General features: G+C 54.0%; 1 protein-coding gene across 2 annotated transcripts in view; it reads right to left on the bottom strand.

Annotated features, from left to right (window-relative positions):
• Nucleotides 1-1,141: 1,141 nt before the first annotated feature.
• Nucleotides 1,142-20,446, bottom strand: part of TMEM266 (transmembrane protein 266) — a 126,990-nt gene continuing 107,685 nt past the window's right edge. For both annotated transcript variants that reach the window (XM_015101965.3, XM_027957155.2), the window contains 3 exons: nt 15,788-15,977; nt 4,007-4,069; nt 1,142-2,377 (listed from right to left, as the gene is read on the bottom strand). In XM_015101965.3, coding sequence (XP_014957451.2) covers nt 1,782-2,377; nt 4,007-4,069; nt 15,788-15,977 — 849 coding nt within the window. In that variant the 3' untranslated portion in view covers nt 1,142-1,781. The remainder of the gene's footprint in view (nt 2,378-4,006; nt 4,070-15,787; nt 15,978-20,446) is intronic.

Below are 20,446 nucleotides of genomic sequence, written 5' to 3'. Positions count from 1 at the left end.
CCCAGCACCTAGCACACTGCCAGGCAGATCTGAGTTCGTTTCAGTGTCTCTCTTGTTAGTGTGTAACCTCAGGGAAGTTTCTTAAACCTCTGAGCCTTGGGTCCTACACCTGTAAAATGGGCCCAGTGATACCACCTCACAGGGCCACTGGAAGGGTTAAAGGAGCCCAAGGGTGTAGAGGCCTTACAGAGCGCTCAGTCATGGCAGCTGTGAATTACTCTGCTGCTGGTGATGGAATGCCTCAGATTACACCCCAAAACAAGCTCCATTTGACACCGTTCCCTTTCACATCTTTTCTGACAAATGCTGATCTCCCCATGAATAAGGAGAATGTTCTTTGTGGCCTCGGGGCAGGCAACCAGCCCATTTAGCAGCAGTGACCTCACCAAGAAATTTATTTGAGGCAACGGGAGCCCTTGAACTGAAAAAAAAATTCTCTTCCCTTTTTCTTCTGGACACTGAAAACAAAACATAGTCATAAGCTAAACACCTTGAAGACCCTTCAGCAAGGGACACACTGATCAGGCTCAAGAGCCCGGGTCAGAGTTTGGGGAGCTGACACACTGTCAGTTCGAAAGGGTCCTTGACACCATTGATGCAGCTCAATGGTGATGAGAGGAGGGGGGAGTCAGAGGCTGGGCCTGGGCCTTAGCAAGGCTCTGAGGGGTCTGGGGCAGGTGGCCAGCATCCCTGACTGCTCGTGGGGAATGAGAAGGGGGCCAACATTCACATGTGTGGCCGGGTGGATGGTGGTGTCCCGGGTGGGAACCTGGGAGGAGCAGCAGGCTGCGAGCAAGATATCTCGCTCAGCTTTGGACCTCTTAAGTTTGAGATCCCGGAGGAACGGAGCCCTGGGACAGGGAGCTGTGTCTGGGAGTTGTTGGCAAGGAAGACAGAATTCTGAGCACCTCTGTGGTGGGGAGATGAGTGAAGAGAAGGTACTGGTCCAGCGTCACACAGCCAGGCAGTGTGAGCACCTCTTTCCTGGGGTCTAGGGCTCGTCTACAGAGGCCTCAGGGATACCGGAGAGGAGCTGGGGGGCTCCCTTGGTGGATTTTCAAGGTCAACCCAAGCCCAGAGGAGCCACTCTGGGGTCCTCACCTGGACTAGCAGCCAAAGGAATACCTCTGCCAACTGGAAGTCTCAGTGCAGGCGGTTTTTATTATTAAAGCCAAGATTGGAAAATGGCTGTCACCCCCACCCCACAACCCTCCCACCCTCCTCCAGACCCTCCCTTTATGTCCCAAGAAGGTGGAAACTAGATTTGTCTCGAAAAGACTCAGAAACGCTCATGCCTAAATGAGAATGAAGACAAATGAGATAGGCTCAGATGGTGTGTGTGATTGTGTGGGCTCCACCCGGGATTCCTGGAAAAGACGGCTTGGGGGTGGGGCTGGACAGCCCCTGCTCACAGTGCTGTTCCCGAGGGTCCAGGGTGGGCGTCGGGAACAAAGGCAACGGAAGAGGCTGAGCTGGCCCCCACGCTCTACCCTGCTGAAGCTGGGCCACAGGCTGGTTTTTGTAAAAGTGGTTTTAAAAAAAAACCCCAGCCACGAGCACCACCCTCCCCTGAGCAGGGTGAGAGGAGGCGCCAGCTCTGGGCTTTGAGGTCTGAGGCGTGTGGCCTCCTGGCCTGGCGTCACCTCCCTGGAGGCAGGCAGCACCCTGAGGGAAGCCAGGAGGGCTCCTGGGCCCCTCATGTGACCTTGGTGGCCACCGGGGCCCTGGGGGAGCATCGAGATGGCTGTCTCCCCGCCTCCCTCCCAGCCTGCCTGGAGGCTCTAGGCTTCAGGGACCCTGTGCAACTTCTCTTTGGATTCCAAAGATCTGAACTTTTCCTCCAGCGCAGGCGCAGCCGGCTGGAAATGGATGACAGGCTTGATCTGAAAGACGGTGAAGCCCTCCCGGTTCTTCTGGTTAAACAGACTCACCCTGTGCTCCAGCTCAGGGCTGGGCTGGGCCGAGCCCTCTGGGCTGGGCTGGGCAAGGGGGGCGGAGTCCGAGGCCCTCCGGGAGGGGCAGGGGTCCTCCGACAGTGGGGACACCAGGTCCTGGACTGTGGCCTCTGCCGTCTGCTGCTGAGATGGCGGTGGGGGCAGCGGCAGGGCGGAGGGGCTGGGCCTGGGGGGCAGCTCCTCGCGGGCAGCGCTGCAGTCCGTGGAGGAGCCCAGCGTCTGACTGCTGTCACTCTGGGCCCGGGTGCCCGAGCTGCGCGTGGAGCGGGTGGCGCTCTCGGAGCTGGCGCTGGCACCGGTGCCATCGCTGCCGAGCTTCAGGGGCACGTCGACGGAAAAGAGGTCAGATGAGACGTTGGGCTGGTGGATGTCGATGGCGGCCGTGGTGACCACGCACACAGCTGGCTCTGGGACGCCGCTGTCTGCAAGAAAGGAGGGGTGCGGGTCACACTCCACCCCGGCCGCACCTCTGTGCCCTGATGGGGGTCGGGCTGGATGGTGGGGTGAGGTGAGTGTGAATGGCTTTGCTGGGAGAGGCCGTGGCAGATGGCCCAGGTTTCTAATATTCGCCACCTGCCCTGAGGGAGAATTATGCCTCCCCGTCAAGTGCAGACATGTGACAGGCCTCAGCCAGTCACCTGCAAGAAGTGACCGGTGGCGCTTCCTGGAGAAGCTACATAAGCCAGCTGTGCTCTGCCTGGGCGGTCAACACTGTTCTAGAAGGCACGCCAACTGTTCTGTCTGCTGGGAGGTGACAGGGTAAAGATAACAGCCTGGGCAAAGAGCCCCTGGCCAGTGTGCCCTGGCCCTTTGTTGGTTTATTTAAACCACTCAGATATGGGGTTGTTGTCACTGGGCGCAGCATAACTGAGCCCATCCTGACTAACTCAGCGCAGTGTGCTATGACAAGGAATCTGAACATCATGGTCCGCAGGACTCAAAGTTTTAAATGGGTCCAGTGTGAGACTCATGACCAGAGCTGAGCCCTCAGAAAACTGATGGATTTCTACAGGATGCACTGTAAGTGGAGGGTGGGGGACATTCCAGAATGTCTTGGCTCTAAGTGAGAAGTATCAAGGGCCTGAATTACAGTAGGCGTAGTGTGGGGAAGGTTTCTCTCTAAAGTGGTAGGGAGAGTGGGCTGGGACAGAGGTTCAGGCTAGAGATGGTGGTCTTTGAGATCAGCAGGTTGGATAAGGCTTTGGAAGAGGAGAAAGAGAGGGAAAGAGGCCTTAAAGGGGCTAAATTGCAGAAAAGACAAAATTCAGATGTATTCAGCATGGTCCACACTATAACCTTCTAGCCTTAGAATGGAGTTTACAAGGGTTTAAGGGCTCAGCAGTAAAGAATTTGCCTGTAATGCAGGAGGCTGGGTTCGATCCCTGGGTCAGGAAGATCTCCTAGAAAAGGGAATGGCAACCTACTCCAGTATTCTTGCCTGGAAAATTCCATGGACAGAGAAGCCTGGTGGGCTGCAGTCCATGGGGTCGCAAAGAGTTGGACACTACTGAGCAACTAACACTTTCACTGTTCAAGGGCTGTGAAACCCAAACCTTACAAGACTCAAGACACTGGCTAAAGAGAAATAAGACCCTGAAGGACCGAGTATTATTTTAAAACTCAACCTTTCTCATAAGTGAAAACCACTAGGTGTCCTGAGACTTTCTGAAGTGCAAGAATGAAACAAACAAGGACATGCCCAGTGCCTGTTGCTTCTCACACCCAATTATGCATTATCTCACCCCCCCTCACGCTCATCCTGAAAGGTTCTCAGGTTGGGAAGCGCTGAGGTCATTAGATTCCTAGATTCCAGCCCCTCTCCACCCCAGGGTCCCCCATGCACATCTTGGAGCACTCCCATCCCAGCACTTGAGCTCAGGTGCCAGAGTCTGCTGGGAACTCTGCCTGCGGTTACGGCTCACAGGGGCCAGGAGATGGACAGCCTGGCCGAGCTGTCCCTGGCCTGGATGTTAGGGGCTGCCAGGGTCACCTCTGGCGTGGGGCCACACAGAGGCTCTGGTACACATCGGATAGCACCGACACGGACTTACCACTGCTGGGCCCATTGTAGTACTGGCTGATGTAGCTGTTCATGTCATCTTTCACCGTGGCTTCTGTGGAGGTGAGGACAGAGAAGGCTGAGTGTGAGGGCGAGCTGGACAGTCCAGGAGCAGGGGCTGTGGCCAGCTCGTGCTCCTCCCTCCAGTGCCTCTACCCCCATCACCACGAGGAGGTGCTGGTCTCCCACAAGCTCCCTGCCACGTGGTTCCTCCAGGGGGACCACATGGCTCATCTGCCCCAGTGCTGGGCTGGGTATCAGGGACCCAGGTTCTGATGAAGCATCCAGCTTGCTGTGTGATATGAAGAAGCCCTTTCCTTCTCTGCCTTCAGTTTCCCCTTCTCTGAGACAAGGGCGTGGAAATAGTCCTTTAGGGCTTTCCCTGCCTGGATAGCCTGAGTCTCTGAATCCAACTGAGTTTCTCACAATCACCAGGAAAGCTCTCCTCAGTGCAAAAGCCTCAGAGTGCCATTCCAGCCGCACACAGCCAGCTGCAGAGGCTGACCATGGACGACAGCCCCCTCGGTCTTCCACACCGCCCAGGAATGGACACAGGCGCTGGGCACCCCCAGCCCTGCTCCCAGCACCCTGCTCCCAGCACATGGTGGATGCTCAGTGAATGAATAACCAATGAGGTGTAAAGCTGTCCTGGTCTTGGGAGATGGCATGGGAACAGGGTCTCAAAGAATTGGTTCATTGTTCTGATGGAGTGGGAAGGGATGAGAGAGGAGAGGTGAGAACTTCAGAGAGGCCTGAGCATGGTGAGGGGCGGGGCGGTGGGGAATGGACAGAAGATAACAGGAGACGCCAAAGCCATCCTAAGGAGCTCAGCCTTGCCCCAAGCACAGTGAGGAACCACAGGAAAGTGTGAACAGGCTCAAGTGCGAGGCACGCCCAAGGTTGCGCTGAGAGTGGTTGGGAAGGTGTCAGGCTGGACGGGAGAACAGAGACAGCAATGCCCAGGGGAGGGAAGACAGGTCCCAATGAGGCTGAAGGTGAGGATGGGGGTCTACACCCTCAAGAAGCCTCGGTCTGCAGGTGATGGAACCTGCTGCTCTCCATGGCTGCGTTCCTGACACACCTGAGCTCGCTGCAGAAGCGTGTCTGCCCTGACATGGGGAGGCCGGTGGCAGCACACACAGCAACCTGGCTCTTAAAAGCTTTTTTGGCCTCTTTTGATCTTTAAATGCCTGCGGCCAGAGGTGTATTCTGCATTAATGCCTGAGCTGAGGGAGGGGCCCCAGGCTGGCTCCAGGCCCTGCTTCAGGATCAACCAGCAACGCTCCTCAGAATCAGACAGCAACACTCTTCTCCGTGGCTCTTCATAATTTATGTTGTAAATGCTGTCTAGCCCTGCAGGCTGCCCCGGGAAGTGGGAGGCGGCTGGTGTGACTGCTCCTGGCAAGCAGTGCAACAGCCACCAGGTCCACCAGGCCAGACAGGTCTGGTCACTGATCTTGGTGTTATCCTGAGGCCGTGGCAGCAGGGACCTGCAGTGTGGCTGTAGAGGGCCACGTCACGAACGCAGGACAATAAACTCAGCTAACGGATCCACAGACCTGTGCGTCCCACAGGGGCTCATGTGCAGGAGGTGGCCTGGAGTGAATGAGAAACACCCAGAGCCTGGGATCCTGTGCTGCTACTGCCACTGGCCCACCATGGGAACCTGGGCAGGTCACATCCCCTCTCCGGGGCTCAGTTTTTCCATCTGTACCATGGGGGAACGGGTGGGGCTCTTAGAGACTGTGACAGCCAGGCTAGCTGGCTCCTGGCCCCTCAGCCAGCCCTGAAGTTCAAGAGGAGAGAGAGCAGAGTGGGAAAGGACCGGAGCCATCGAGGAACCACACTCCCCCCACCCCGACCCGTGTGAGCATCCTCTCAACCCCTACCTGGGCTCTGCCCACCACAGCCTGTGCCCCTCACAGAACGGGCCTCCTGCTTCTCTGTTGAGCAGCTCTAATAATCAGATTCCTCTGTGCTCAGCAGGGGTGGCGTGCCTGGCCCTCCACCTCCAAGGAGCACAGGGCCTCCTGGGGACCTCCACTCCGTGGTCAGGCAGCCAATCTCCGTCTCCTTAGGAAGGGCCCACTATGGGAGGTCTTGCAGATCTGGGTATCTGGGTCCTGTCCCCACATGCCCCAAGGCCACACCCCACTTCTACTTACTACATGACAGACTTTCCAGCACTTACAAAGCCCTCACATTTCTCCCAAAATGTCTCTTCTCCTGAGAAACCCCTGTCCATTCTCAGCTCTCCCTCGTTTTCCAGCCTCTCAAGTCACTATGGGCTCCAGATGTGACCGAAACAGGGGCAAGGGAGGCAGGAGGGAGCTGACTGTCACTGTGTCCTTCAGAGCTCCAGGCTGCGGATCGGGCACTTCACACAGCGACCTCCTTTCATCTTGCTTAACAGGTGGGTCCTCCTGGAGATCTGCTGGGGTCTTTCCCCTCACACAGCCTAACATCCTCCAGTTGGGTTCAGCAATCACCCTCCTCTGCTGACTCATGAGTCTGTGGCCAACACGGATGCCCAGGCCAGGCCTCCTCTGCAGGCGCTGGGGCCAAGCCAGCCAGGCCTTCACCACACCATGGCCGTGTCAGCTCCACAGAGGACTTCACGTTTATCATCTCAGGCAAATGTCAGCTTATTGGTCTCAGCCCAGAGCCTGCTGAAAGCATTCTGAATCTTGATTCCATCTACTAAGGTATTCTCTGTTGTACCTCAGTGTTGCCTGTTCAATTGAGGATGTTCAATCTTCATCAAAGCCACGGATAAAAGTAACCTGAGCCAGGTGACCTTCAGCCCAGACGTCTCTCAGCTTCTGACTGGTCTGGCCAACCAGACAGCTTCTCCTGGATGACCTCCAGCCACCTCTGACTCAACGTGTCCAAAAGAGAACTCAGTTTCTCCCCCAACCTCCACCTTGGTGAATGGTACCCCGGGACCCTGGTCACTTCTCCATGCTTCTTCTCCATTCTTACCAGCAATTCAGCTCCTGCCAAACCTGTGACCAATCAAGGGACCCCCAGATGCCCTCTGCCATCCAGCCTTGGGTCAGACCTCATGCTTTTCCCTTTGGCCTCTCATCATGCTTGCAGGGATTAATAAATGGGATTGCTCACTCCATGGATGTGCCTGACACAGAACCTAGATCTCCAGGCGGCCACTGCAGGCCTGTCCAGTCTGCATTTGTTCCCTCTGTTCCAAACCTGTACCCACCCAGGGGCCTCAGAGTGAGTTTCAAGACAGTCAGAGCAAGGCCTTGCCCAGGCTTTTCCAGCGGTGTTGATCGCCACCCACACCCCCAACTCTCTCTGCTTCAGGCAGGCCCCTTTCTCCACACTGACCACTTGGGCTGAGGCTTTGTCCTCTCCCACCCAGAGGCCACGTTTTACTCAGAGTCTCGCCAGCACTTAGCATGGGGCTTGGCGTATACTACCCACCAATAAACAGGATGACCGGACAGTGGCTGAGGCTGGGTCCAGGGCTTGCAAGACCTCCCTGGACCATTCCTCTTAGCCTCTGAGACACCATCGGCACCATGCAGCACGCAGCCTTGCTCTTGGTCCCTGGTACTTCCTGCCCAATGACTACTGGTGTCTGGGAGCCTGCAGGGAGGGAATGCAGGCAGGCATGGATGCATGTGGCCAGGAAGAGGCCATAAGTGAGCCCCAACGTGGGGCTGCCCACCCTCCATCTAAGAGAACCCCTGCCCCAAGGTTTGCTTTGATTTGGCACTAAGGAGCCCTAAGGCCAGGTAAGAACTGCCCTACAGGAGGACTGGGTTGGCTGACCCTGGAGGGGTGAGAAAGAAGGGCTGGTACAAACTCAGGCTCCAGGACAAAACAGCCCAGGTGCCAACCCCAGCTCTGCAGACATCTGCTGTGTGTCCTTAGGCAAATCTCTGGCCACTCTGAGCCTCAGCTTCCTCAATAAAATGGAAATAAGAAATACCTACTTGCTGGTGAGCTATACGTTTTGCTGGGATGATGAAGGTCAAGTCTAACCTGGGTCTGTCCATCACCTCCCTGAAACCCTGGCCCGTGGTGCTCCCTGCCGGCCCCTAAGTCTCAGCTCATTTCTGTGGCAGCTGCTGCAGCTGCTCTCAACCACCCAGCACCTTTTTTCCTAGGGCGTGAGCACTCCACGCAGCCATCCTGGCTGATCCTCCTAAAGCTGGTCGAGTGCTGTGGCGGCAGTGCTCGTTGTGTGGGTGTGCCCCTTGGGCAGAGCCCCAACCTGCCCAGCGAGGTGGAGCAAGAGGGCTGTGAGTCAGGTGGGCCTCCCTGGGTGGCAGGACTGGCCAAGCTGTGGGGTGGGAGTTGGGAGTCGGGACTGCACACCCACACGTCCTGTGCAGATCCGAGCCCAGAGGGAGGCCCTGATTCCTGGTCAGGGCTCCCACTGCCACACTCCAAGCTGCTGCTCCACAGCTCAGCAGCCCTCATCAAGAAAGGACCCTGTGTGCTGAGGCTGAGTGTTCAGTCCTTCTCAGTGGGGTGTGCTTCTGCTTCTAGTTGGGACAATTAGAGTTCAGACCCAGGACCAGCTGCATAATTTGTGGGGCCCTTTGTTTAAAAAGCATTAAGGCCCAGAAATAAACTCACCCGTATATGGTCAATTAATTTACAGCAAAGGAGCTAAGAATATACCAGGAGGAAAGGAAAGTCTCTTCAGTAAGTGGTCCTGGGAAAACCGGGCCCCTAACTTCCACCATACACAAAAATTTACTCAATGAATTAAGACTCAAATATAAAACCTGAAACCATAAACGTCCTAGGAGAAAACATAGGCGGCAGGTAAGCTCCTTGACCTTGGTCTTGGCAATAATTTTTTTTACATTTGACACTGAAACAAAAGCAATGAAAGCAAAAAATAAACAAGTAGGACTATACTAAACTACAAAGCTTCTGCACAGCAACAGAAACCATCAGCAAAATGAATGGCAACCTACTGAACGGAAGAGAATATTTGCAAATCATACCTGATAAGGATTTCTATCCAAAATGTACAAAGAACTCATACAACTCAATAGCAAAAAAATAATCCAATTTAAAAATTGGATCTGGATAGACGTTTTCCTGAAGAAAACACAGAGTGTGCCAGAGGTACACGAAAAGGAGCTCATCGTCACTCAACGTTAGGAGTGCAACTGAGTGCCAGCCAGAACCACAGGGAGACGCCGCCTCGCACTCGTTATAACGGCTAGCGTCACAAGGACAGAGATAATAAGTGGCGGTGAGACGGCAGAGAAGAGAGAGCCCCAGCACACTGCTGGTGGGAATATGAATCGGTGTGGTCCTTCTGGAACACAGTATGGAGGTTCCTCAAAAAAAAGAAAAATCGAACTGCCACACGACCCAGCAGTCCTGCTTCTGAGCATATATCTGGAGAAAACAAAAACATTCATTTGAAAAGATGCATGCATCCCAATGTACACAGCAGCATTATTTATAATAGCCCAGATATGGAAATAACCTGAGTGTCCAAGAACAGATGAATGTGGTACACACACACACACACACACACACAATGGACTGTTACTCAGCCATAAAAATGAATAAGATCTTGACATCTGCAACAACCTGGATGGACCAGAGGGCATGCGCTTAAGTGAAGTAAGTCAGACAAAGACACGCTATGATCTTATTTATATGTGGAATCGAAAAACAAAACCTGAAACAAACAAATGCCCTGAGCTCAGAGATACAGAGAACAGATTGGTGGTTCTCAGAGGCAGGGGCTGGGCAAGCAAGGGAGGGGGTGTGAAATGGCTGGGTGTGAAATGGGTGGGTGAAGGGGCTCAAAAGGCACAAACTTCCGGTTATACAGTAAATGTCAAGGGGATATGCTACAATATGGTCACTGTAGTTAGTTCTGTATGGTATATTTGAAAATTACTAAGAGAATAAATCTCAAAAGTTCTCATCACAATAAATAAGTAAAATTCTGTAACTATGCATAGTGATGGATGCTATCTAGACTTACTGTGATTCTCCAGTATATACGAGTATTTTCAGGTATACCTGAAATTAACGTATCAATCACTGAAAGAAAAAACATTAAGAATTTTAAGAGGGTGACACCAGAGCCATGAACCAAGTGTGACACCCTCGGTGACTGCATGGGTCACCCCGCCATGAAGCCAGTCCAGGGAGGTCAAGTAACTTGTTCAAGGCCAAGTTGAGATTCAAACCCAGCCCTGAGTCTGAATCCCACATCTTTCTTTCAGAACCACCCCCACCTCCCTACGCTGGTATCTGCCTCTCTGCTTTACGTGAGGCGCCCCAGCTCTAGCGTTACAGCTCTGGGGGCTCTCCTGGGTCTCCAGTGGCCCCCCATCAAGAGCCCAGTGATGGCAGAAAGCCCGACTTGCCCCCATCAGCACACAGGCCTCTCCTCTCCAAGGTGAGACCCGGTGCACCTCCATGGAGGTTTCTCTGAGCGCTGGTGCAGTGCGGGGGCGGCAGGGCGTGGACGCCAAGGTTCACTGTGATATATGGTAAAAGCTGTGGCACTCCCACCAGGGGCTGTAATTCATAAGTTATGGGCGAGCTTCAAGACTAATAAATTTGGGAGGGAAGTATTAATGACTACACAGGGGCACTGTGAACTTGGCAGGCCCCAAAGCCTGGAACTTTGCAGTCCGGGTTTTAAAAATGATTTGTGCTGGAGCAAGTTTAAACAGAAGCTGGTTGGCGTTAGTCTGACAGTGACCCGCTGGCAACTGTGGGGACTGCAGGAGCTGCTTCTCCTGCCATGGCTGAGGCTGGCACTCCCACCCCCGCTGCTGCCTCCTTCCCCACCCCTGTACCCCGAGAGAGGCCAGCCCTCCCCTGAGGCTCCAGAGACTTATTGCTGATGTCTGCAGGTTAATCCCCGGATTGTCTGTGTACTAGTGTGACACGCTGAGCCTTGGGGCCCTCGCTGGCCTGAAGGTCATGGTGAGCAACAAACGCTGCCCTTTCTCCCTCTCCAGCGTGGCCCAGACCGCCCCTAGCTTGTCTAGCCATGATTTCTAACATCATGGAAATCCCTCTCTGGACACAAGTCCTGGTCAGAGAGAGATGAGCTGGGGTGCCCTGACTCCCCAGCTCATCCGAGGCCGTGAATCACGCATGCCACTTGCTAGCCTGGCAAGGCTTCTGCTCTCTGTCTCCGAGGAACTGCCTTTGCTATTGACGGCTCTGGGGGTTGGCAGTCAAGTGACAGGTTGGGAAATGTGCTAGTGCTCTGCTGAGTTGGGCAGGGCTGGTGTGCCCCTTGAGAGCTGGGAGGCAGGGACGCCACAGAGGAGACAGAGAGCAAGGCTGGGGCTCCAGGGCTAGATGGGAGGGGCACTGGCAATGGCTCCCAGGGGTGCACGTTTGCCAGCTCTTTGGGAGATCCGAGGGCCCTATTCAGACATGCCTCTAGTTTCCAGGAGGGTTGGCACAGAACCCATGATCCCCCTGGCTGGCATGTGTAGCTGATCACTTTCTCCCTTCTTATTCTGCCTCCCTCCACTTCCTGCTGGAAGGTGCCCACCATGGGGATTGCAGGGAGAGCTGGAACAGGGTGGAGAGGCAGGGACTCACGGCTTCACGGTACTAGAATGTGTGCGGTTACGTTAAATACTTGGCTTGTTTGCAGACTCTGTGACATCAGATCTTGACACCCTGTGAATCCAAGTGTGGCATCAGGTGTCCAGGATCTGGAGGTCATTGGCTGGGGGGATAGTAATGGCCAGGCTGTTACCTCAAGAGCTAAGACTCCTGTTGAGAGAGGCAGAGAGTTGCTGCAGAATGACTGGCTGTACAGGAGGAGCCACCTGAGCTCAGGTGTTCAAAGGCATGTGCTGCCGAAGATGGAACAGCACTGAGCAGGCCCCAGCACCAGGTGAGCTGCAGTCTCAAAATGGGCTTGAGCAGCCACCACGGGCAGAGCAAGGAGGCGGCTCCTCCACCTCACTTTGCTCTGTCAGCAGGAAGGTCCTGGGATGAGCCAGCTGTATGTGCTAAGTTGCTTCGGTGATGTCCAACTCTGTGCGACTCTATGGACTGTAGTCCACCAGGCTTCTCCCCATGGGCTTCTCCAGGCAAGAACACCGGAGTGGGTGGCCATGTCCTCCTCCAGGGCATCTTCCCGACCCAGGGATTGAACCTGTGTCTCTTTAAGTCTCCTGTGCTGGCAGCCAAGTTCTTTACCACTAGCGCCACCTGGGAAGACCCTGGGATAGGCTGTAAACCTGCTCCTCTCATCCTTGGAAAACAGGACAGAGTGGGCAAAAGTTGCCACCAACTTCCAGAATTTTCAAAACGAAGATCTTATATTCTGGATTCCCCACGCCCCGGCATGGGGAGCTGCAAGCCACAAGTGGGGTTTCTGGAGTGGGCTACCGCCAGAAGCCCCCTGAGCACTGAGAGAAGACCCAGGGTTGCAGGACCCACAGTGAAACAAGCGACGTCCACAGATTTGTTCTGTTCTTCAATCAGTTATGAGCTTGCAGATTACATTCCACGTAGATCACTCTATGGGGAGCCTGCCAAGGGCCAGGTGTGGCCCAGAAGACAAAATGCAGGGGCGACCTGGCAAGCGGGAGTTCATATAAGGTCTCGAGGGAAGGACGTGGTGACCGGGAGCTGACTCTGAGACGGGTTTGAAGGATGAACAGAAGTTTGGCAGGCAGGCCTGTCCTGCCAGTGAACAGCATGTGGAAAGCCTCAGGGACTTACTACTACACAGAACACTTCTCCAAACGCAGAGATGCTTCACTCAGCCAGAGTGAAAGTGAAGATGGAGTGCAGACTGGAAGGAGATGAGACGGCAGCGGGTAGGAGGGGGCAGCCTGGAACAAGACCATCAGGGGCCTTATATGCCACCTGTTACAAGCTGAGTTGCCATGTCCTCCACCTCCAAAGTCATATGTTGAAATCCTAACCCACAGAACCTCAGAATGTAATCTGATTTGGAAATGAGATTGTTGTAGACAGAATTAGTTAAGATGAGGTCATATATTGGAGTAGGGTGGGCCCCAGACCCAACACGACTAGGGTTCTTGTAAAAAGGGAAATCCAGACACAGATGCAGACACAGGGAGGACACCATGTGAAGAGAAGGCTGAGGTCAGGGTGATGCTTCTACAAGCTAAGGGACACCAAGGGTTGCCAGCAACGTGCCAGGAGCCGGGGGAGAGGCAGCAGCTGATGCTCCCTCGCAACCTCAGAAGGAGCTGATCCTGCCAAGACCCTGATCCCAGACTTTCAGCCTCCAGAACTCAGAGATAGGAAACTTCTGTTGGTTAAGCCACCCAGTTTGCAGGACTTTGTTTCAGCAGCTCGAGCAAATAACCAGCCAAGGTATTAAGTCAGAGAGTGACACGAAAGATCTATGGAAGATCACCGAGTGTGTGTATGTGTGTGCGTGCGTGTGTGTGTTGGAGGGGGAAAGGAGTGAAGAGGGCACCCATGGGGGCAACGTTGAGGGCAAGGAAGCAGATGAGGTCCAGAAAGAGGGAGGCTGAACAATGCAGACGAAAAGTTGGGAATGTTTCAAAATATATGCAGGCAGTAAAACCAGCAGGATTGGTGGTGAGTTGTGAGCAGAACCTACAAAGCCCTGGAAACCCAGAGTAAAGGCAGGAAACAGGCTACAACTGAACACAAATGAATGTCCAACTCTGCCTGGGCGTATAGAAAGTCAAGGATGGGCTGTGCGAGGCTCCAGGGCTCAGCAGAGCCATGACCTGGCGCAACTGTGAGCTCAGGCCAGGCAGCCACCACAAGGCTCAGTCACAGGAGTCTTGGGTCCAGAACAAAAAAGCAGGGGTGACCCCTTAACACTCTGCCCTAGTCTTGCAGCTCCCTGAGAAGTGCGCTTAGTTCTACACGTCACCCTGAGAGGGACGGAAACATTGGAAAGCTCAGGGAGGGACTGTACAGCAAGAACTTGGAGGGCTTGTGTCCCCTGAGAAGTGGCTGTGGGAATGCAGGTGACAGTCCCTGGAGGAGAAGACACTCAGAGGCCAGTTTCTGAAAGGATGTCTCAGCTGGGAGACATAAAAGCTTCGTTCAGGTGGGAGAGATGGGTGCTGGGAGCAGACCTTGGCTCAGTCTGAGGAAGTATTTTCTAACAGGCAGAGTTATGTGCAGTTGGGTTGGCCTGGACTTCCTTGGGAGGTGCCCGGTACCTGTTCTTAGAGGCTGGTAAACCTCTTGGCAGGGGTTCTAGATGGGATTAGCACATCAGCTGAAGAGCTAGGCTCAGAAGTCCTGAGCCCCCAACTTCTAAAGTTCTAAGGTTAGAAGGTCTCTCAAAAGATCATAATAGCAATCACCCTACTCCCCAAAACCTGTTCATAGCACCTTGTAGCCTACAGAGCTTTCTCACGTCCACCAGCTCCCCAGACTTCCTGTGAGGCAGACAGAGCCGGAGTTATGAGCCCACTTTACAGAAGGGAGCACTAAGACCCCAAGTCACAGAGCTGGGGAGTGGCAGAGTCTGGAGCTCTGGCTTCCTGCCTCCCACCCTGCCCAGCCCTGCCTGGCTGTCACTGCCCTGGAGAGGGGAATAGAGCCCACCAAGGTGAAGAGGGCCCTGGATCAAGCTGCAGTTAGCCGAGTCCAGCACCTCCATTTCCATGTGACCCCATGAAGTTCTCTTGATTTCTTTGAGCCTGAGTTTCTCCCTCCATATGAGAGAAAAGAGGTGTGAGGATGGAATGACATCACACTGTAAAAAGCTTCTCTTGGAGGCATTTGGGTAGTTCCCTTACCTTTAGGTCAAAAAGGTGGTCCTAGAAATGTATTCTGAATTATTAGGGGAAGTCAATGTTTTTAAAAAATATCTTGGTAAAGTGAAGAAATCCCTTACCCATCATTTTAGCAACAGCATTTTCAGGTGCAAGTCAGCGCAGGGCAGAGTCAGACCGGAGCAGCAAGGGTACCTGGGGAGGGGAACCTGCGTCCAGGCTCCCAGGACCCCCTGCGGGCTCTAACAAGGCTTCAGATCTCCCCTGCTGGCCCCTGTGCCGGGAGCCAAGTCCTGGCCTGAGCCCGTCAGAATACAGCCTCCCCAAACCTCACAAAGGCCAGACCTGACAGCTGCATCACTACGGAGTGGTATTTCCACCCCAATCACTAAATAACGCCACCTGACATTTGCAGGACTACTTCGTAATTCTGAAAGCCACTTACACCTGCTTCCTGGGGCCTCACATGAACTTGTGAGGAAGGCTCAGCATTGTTCCCATTTGACAGCTAGTGAAACCAAGACTCACAAAGGTTAAGTCCCCACTGCAAGGCGACACAGTTGGTCTTCCCTAGAGAGAAGTCTGCCCTAGGGAACTGCCGAGGCCCCCACCGCCACCAACATCACCGGCCCATCAATTTACCACCATCCTCAAGGCTTAGGTTCTGGGCTATTCTGGCCCCAGGCCTAGACTGGAAACCCAGCTCTGCACCTTTGGACGACTTTTCTGGGGCTCAGTTCCTTCAGCCATAAAGTAGGAAAGTCTGCAAGCTGCCGCGAGGAATGGGGAGGTGAAACACTCAAAGCAGGCAAGATGCCTACAGGCCACCGAGGTCATGTAGAAGTCGTGTCAAGGTAGCTTGACTGAACGCTATATCCAAGGCTGAGAAAGGCAGTCCCGGGGAGCACTTAACTAGGGTTCCCCCATCACCACCACCAAAATCGTGGGCCGATATCGGGACACAGACCCATCAGGAGACGTGCTCCTGCTCCCGGACGCTGCGGCTGTGCGCAGAGCCCGGGGGCTGGCGCCAGCGGACTCACCTTGCGCAGGCTGCAGCTCCTCCACAACGCTCTCGGCCGCCGTCTCCTCGGCCCACGTGCCGGCCTCCACCACCTTGTAGCGGCTGCGCGGCTGGCTGAGCACATGCGGGGCCTGAAGCGCCGCCTCGCGCTCCGCTGCCAGGTCCAAGTCCTGCTGAGCCAGGTGCGCCCGCAGCTGCCGGATCTCAAACTGCAAGAAGGAGAGGGGCGGTGGGCGGTGGGCGGTGGGCGGTGGGCGGCACGGGGCCCGGGCCCTGCCAGACGTCTGGGCTCTTTCCTTTTGGGGGAGCGGGGAGGAAGGCGCTGAGCCTCCAAAGGCTGGAGGGGGCGTTCCTTTATAAATCTCCCAACGACACTAATGGCAAGAGTCCCTGACGTTTATGGAGCCTTTTCCAAGTAATAAAACATGTTCCTGTGTCCCACCTCTGATACTGTGTCGTCTGGCCCCATAGTGAGGACAAGATGGCCGTAAGAGGAACACAATGGTGGTTTGCAAAACAAAACAAAACAAAACAAAACAAAAAAAATCGCAGGAGTCGGGGAATATCGGACTTGAATCCTGTTCTAGTTACTTGTCTAAATGTGTGACCCCCAAAATGAGAACCTTATTCAGGTGTCTTACACCGATGTTTAGCGGAGGACTGGAAACCCCACAACATCCAGGGCCCGTGGTAACCTGCCAGGGAAGCCCTTCGTGGCATCCTATGCTCGCTGGGCGGTGCCTGACCCACTTGTCTTGCAGCGACGCCCACATCCTTCTCGGAGGTGTTCCAATTGCTGGTCACACAGGACTGGCTCTGGTCCCAACCCTGTGGCTTTACCGGCCATATGGCCGTGGTTTCTTGTCTCTGTAAAATGGGGGTTATCACCCCACAGAGCTCTTCATAAAGCCTTTGTAAAAGGCGTCATACATTTTGATTTTGGTTTAAATTCTTGTTGTTGGGGAAAGTTTCTTAGAGAGGCTTTCAGATGCCTCTTGGGGTTGTGGCTGAGATAGCTGTTCACACTGGGGCCTTCCTGGGTCTTCTGGGCGAAGGCAAAGTTTGGGTCTGAGGCTGACTGCGGACTCGGGAGGAAGGAGAGTCTTCACTGCCACCTAGTGTTCCAAACACACATTGCATTGCTTTTCCACAACCCCACAACCTCCAGTCAAACCCCCAAAGACCTGAAGCTGGGGGTTAGCTTCCTATCTAGGAGATTACCTGCTTGCTCATGATTCCAACCTCCAGCCTTGGCCCCTCCCTGCAATGTCAGGTCACACCTCCAGCTGCCTGCCTGACAGCAACCGAAATGGGTCACAGGTATCACAAACTCAACCTAAATAGGACTGTTCACTCTGTCCTCACAGCTGCTCCTCAGGCGCTTTCATCTCATTTTAGCTGGGTCCAAAAGTGTAATCTCCCTTGTTTCCTCACTTTCCATTATCCTTGCCATCCACTCTGCCCTCAAGGCCAGCTCCCGAAGGGCTACCCCAAGTCTACCCACCTCCTGCACCTCCACGGCCAGCTCTTACCTGGATGATTGCAGCCCCACATCCTCTACCATCCATCCTCCAACAGGGGCCAGAGGGGTTCTCATAAACCCAGATCAGATCATGTCACCCCCTTGTCATGTCTCCCCTCCGGAGGGAGAAAACCCAAGCTTTTTACCCTTGACTTACAGAGCAGGTGTGTGTTCTGGCTCTGTTTACTCGGCCCACTTCATCTCATTCTTTCTCCTTCTACCTCTCACTGGGACACACACCTTCTCAAAACTCTTTAAACACTCTAAGCCTGTGCTGGTCTCAGGATCACTTCCCCAGTGACCTCTGGTCTTACATCACATGGCTGCCCCTGCCCCCTTGGAGGCTTTCCCGGACCCCTAAGTCAGGCACTCCATCCCATTACCCTCTTTGAATTTTCTACATTGCACTTAGCACCTTCTGATTGTTTTTTTTTTATTATTATTTTAATGTTTCACTATTTTTCCTTTGATGAAAGTGAAACACAATTCAAGGAGTCACTAACACTAGGGTGGCTGGGCAGCAAACTGACATTGGGACAGCTTCCCAGTGGCAGTGTTCACGGGTTTTGTCTCTAGGACCACTCAGGTCTGGGCAGACTCCATCAGCCTCCTGCCTGAGGACACGCCTCGGGCCCACCTGTGCCCTGAGAGCAGAGCAGGGAAATGCGGCTGAGGGTCCAGCCACGAGATGAAAGGACATTTACCTAATTCCCCGGGTGTGCCTCTGGGTCATTTTCTCCAGAGGCTGAAACGATTGCCTCTTGTGTGAAGGGGGGGGGGGGGGGGAGGCATGGTCTCCTGACTGTGCAGGATTTGCAAGGGGACCTGGAGGGTTCAGATAGCATGTGTACAGCCTTTTATAGCCCACCCCTCTCCTCTATGGTCAGCTTCACACTCACCCCTTCCTTCCAAACTCTCCAGGGTTCCGAGGGGGAATTAGCCCATTTCCTTCACTAGCCACCTCTTCACACACTCCCTTACAGATCCCCCTTTCTTGGAGATCAGTTACTGCTTTCTTGCTCACTCTCCGCTTCCCGTAAATCCACAGAAATCTCTCTCTCCTCTCTGTCCTAATGGACAGGACTTAAAGGATTTCTTAATTCTTATCTGTTTATTCTTTTTCTCTTTACCACCATCTTAGTGGAATTTGGGGAAGGAGATCAGAGAAACACATGTGGCCACTCCACCATTTTCTTCAAAAACTGTCTGTGGGTTTTCCTCTCTCACCTGCAGTGGTGTGCAGGTATTAAAAAAATAAAAAGAAGCCTGATTTACAGTGCATGCTAATCTCTGGTAAATCCACCATGGCCAGTTCCAAACTACCAACACGATGTTATGCGGAACAGGGAAGAAACGTGCACAGCTGGCCCTCAGGAGCCAGTGAGCGCCCCAGCACCCCACTGCCACCCTGGCGCTCTGTTAGAGCAGGCATGCAGAATATCATCTAACAAGAGTAAAGTATAGAAGAAAATCTCTGCAAGAGCAGGGGTCTTGTGGGTCTTGTCCGTCTTGTTGCCTGGTACACAGAAGGCCCTCAATAAATATTGCTGAGTGAATCAATACACAAATGTGTGAAACTAGTCAATTTTTCCCAATTCTGTGGTTTCAGGCTGAGTCCTAACACTAGCCACAAACTGGGTCCTGATCCTGACCCAAAGCTGAGACAAAGCCTGAGCCCCAACACTGAGCGCTGATCTTGCTCACAGAGTGAGCCCCAAGTCTGCTCACACACTGAGCCCTGACCCAAGTCACGAACTGAGAGCCCAACCTGATCACACACTGGGCTCTACCTAGTCTCAGACTAGGCTCAGACCTGGATCTTAACAACCCAGTACTCAGATGGCGCCACTGGTCTCAGAAAGTGAGGAAGCATGGCTGGCTTGTTACAGGGTAGTCTGTGCAGAGGGAGCGGACTGGAGCCACCCTTCTCGCAGCAGGCCTCAGATGTCACGGACGACCCATTAGGCAACCCTCCTTAGCTCTGCTGGGGCTAGGAGCCCCTCCGGCCCCAGATGATCCGAACTTCCCATGGGCATACCCAGCCTGCTTTCTCCAAGGCCACTCATCAAGGCCGGCAGTCCTAGCTAATGGCCTCCAAGGCCACTCTGAACAGATGCATTATTGATAACTTGTAATTGATACAGAGCTGCCCATGGGTGTCCCACTGGAATTCAGGCCAGACAGCCAGAGGCCAGAGCTTGCCCAGCCCCAAGCCCATATATGCAGACATAGGCAGGCACAATGAAATAAGTTTTAAGCTAAAAGTATGCACCCCAAGTGTATGGTAGTTCTAGCAATTCATTTATTCATCCATTCACTAAGAAGTCAGGTAAAGCATGGTGAGGGTGATGTTAAAATTCTGTTATGTATACTAGAATTAAAATGCCTCTCCCAGTGAGTCCTGGCTGGTCCCAGTCACAGGGGCTATCTGCTGCACAAGGAACAAATCTCTTAGGAGAGTCCTAAAAGCTAGCTCTGGGTGGCACCTGTGGTAGAGGTGGTGGGTCCAGGAGGCAGAGACTGGGAGGATAGAGTGGTGAGAAGGTCTGCAGGGGCCACACCAGGCATACAGCCTTGGAGCCACGGTAAGGGCTTCTAAGGACTTTGGCCCTTATTTAAAGAGCAACAATGAACCACTGAAATCTTTTAAACAGAAAGTTGGGGTGGTGGGGTGGTGATTCAGCTGAGCATTTTGAAAGGACTGTGCTGAAAGCAGAGTGGAGAATGAACTGGACAGACATAGGCCAGGACAGACATGGGACTATGAGCTGGGAGACTACTGCAGCAGTCCAGCCCAGGGATGACCAGAATCTGGACTAGAGTAGAGACAGTGAGGAGATGAGAACGATTTAGGAGGTGACAGTGTCAGCATGGGCATGATTAGAATGCGGATGAGGGAGAGGGCCACCTGCTTTGGGGACCGGTTATTACAGGCTGCTTACCCAGAGAGTGTGGGGGATGCTCTGAGCGCTTGCCCAGAGGAGGAATGACTGACCGCCTCACAGAGCAGCCTCTGCAGATGGGCTGCATGGGCTCTCAGCTCCGGCCGCTGGCCATGACAGCCCAGGGGGCGGTCCAGAGGTTCTAGCTGGGACCCTCGGAGCCCGGCTCCTGATCCCCATTCCTGAACATGGCCACGTGTGCGTCCCCAGCTGA

This window comes from Ovis aries, chromosome 18, assembly GCF_016772045.2.
Source record: "Ovis aries strain OAR_USU_Benz2616 breed Rambouillet chromosome 18, ARS-UI_Ramb_v3.0, whole genome shotgun sequence".
Taxonomy (NCBI): domain Eukaryota; kingdom Metazoa; phylum Chordata; class Mammalia; order Artiodactyla; family Bovidae; genus Ovis; species Ovis aries.
The sequence above is the reverse complement of the archived record's forward strand: the minus strand, read 5'-3'. Positions and strand labels throughout refer to the sequence as shown.